General features: G+C 61.4%; 1 protein-coding gene across 1 annotated transcript in view; it reads right to left on the bottom strand.

Moving 5' to 3' along the window:
* LOC104412169 (scavenger receptor class F member 1-like) overlaps positions 1 to 1,374 on the bottom strand; it is a gene marked incomplete at its 5' end in the record, with an annotated part of 2,094 nt that overhangs the window by 384 nt on the left and 336 nt on the right. Inside the window, 4 exon segments of the mRNA XM_010022793.1 lie at positions 2 to 592; positions 917 to 1,130; positions 1,133 to 1,267; positions 1,270 to 1,374. The exon segment at positions 1,270 to 1,374 is cut by the window's right edge and continues 34 nt beyond it. Of these exon segments, the coding sequence (XP_010021095.1) occupies positions 2 to 592; positions 917 to 1,130; positions 1,133 to 1,267; positions 1,270 to 1,374 (1,045 nt within the window).

Here is a 1,374-nt window from a genome sequence, read left to right as displayed (position 1 = left end):
CCCCTCTGCAAGCTGCCCAACCGCTTCAGCACAGCCTGGACCGGTCCTTCGCCACCTCCCTCTGCCTTGGGGTCCTGCCCAGCCGTTCCCACCATCATGTAGATGGTGGTGACGTTGGGATCCTTCCCCTTTGCCTCCCAACTGCCTGATCTCGCAGCAGCTTCAAGTGCTTCCACTCGTTGTGCCACGTGCCTGGTGCTGGACACCACGCGCCGGCGTCCCCCCGGGGTGGCCCTTGGTGACGGCCGGTGGCTTTCCTCCCCTTTGCTGATGGGATCAGGGCTCTCATAGCAATCACTGGCTGGTCGCTCAGTGGAGGGCTCAGATTCCTTGTCCCCTGGTGGTGGGGACAGCTTGGAGGGGCCCCACGGGGTCTTGGGCTTCCTCCCGGGGCTGGGGGTCTCCATCATCCCGAATTTGGTCCCCTCAGCAAAGGACACGGAGGGACGCTTGGCCTTGGCGATGCTGGAGGTGCGAGGGATGGCGAAGGGCTGCGAGACGTCCTCGGAGTCAAAGGCAGATGGGTCTGGGAGAGCCTCGCCTAGGGGGGACACCCCCTCCTGCAGCTCAGCCCCCCCCAGCAGCGGGATGCCTGCAGGGGAAGGGGATGAGTTAGGGTGGACAGAGCTACCCCCTGCCCAGGGACACACTTGGGACAAGCAGGAGAGAGGCTGATGCAACAGAGCTGTTCCTGGGGGTGTTTTCCTAGGAAGAGGTTGTGAAACGGGGCTGCCCACACAGGGCACATCCCACCACACGAGGGCAAGCACAGGGTGTTCTTCCAGACAGGAAAACAAGGGCACGAAAACAACCAGTGCCCATGCCCAGCCCCTGTCCCGGGGGCACCCAAGGGTGGTAATGGAGCAGGTAAAGGGAGGTAATGCCCAGAAGCAGCCATAGAGGAGGAGCAGGTCACCTTCTCTGGGAGGGACAGAGTACTCGGGTCCCTCATTGTCTGTGTCAAAGGAGGAGAAGGAGCTGTCTGAAACCCACGCAGCCGATGGTGGCTCTATGAAGCTGGGGTTGAAGGGGATTTCTGCGTCGTGGTGGGAAACTGGAGGGGAAAAGACACCCAAACTGAGCCCGGGCACCCCCCAAATGGTGATGATGTGGGGTGAGAGCTCTGCTTCGTTTTACCTGTGACTTTAGGGAGTTTGGAGCCACCCAGGTTAAAGCAGGGCATCATAGCACTGAGGTTCGCCAGCACCCCCTGCACATGGTGCTTCATCCTGGCCACCACGTCGTCATCTGCGGCAGCTGCCCTGCACAGGGGACACGGACATCAAGGGACGTGGGAGATGGGGTTTTGCATCCAGGACTGGGAAATAGAAGGCAATACCTGTCCCTGGCATCTGCTGGACCCGCTCCGCAGCA

Source organism: Nestor notabilis, unplaced genomic scaffold, assembly GCF_000696875.1.
Source record: "Nestor notabilis isolate BGI_N333 unplaced genomic scaffold, ASM69687v1 scaffold18489, whole genome shotgun sequence".
In the NCBI taxonomy this organism is placed as follows: domain Eukaryota; kingdom Metazoa; phylum Chordata; class Aves; order Psittaciformes; family Psittacidae; genus Nestor; species Nestor notabilis.
This window is presented reverse-complemented; position numbering and strand designations above follow the sequence as displayed.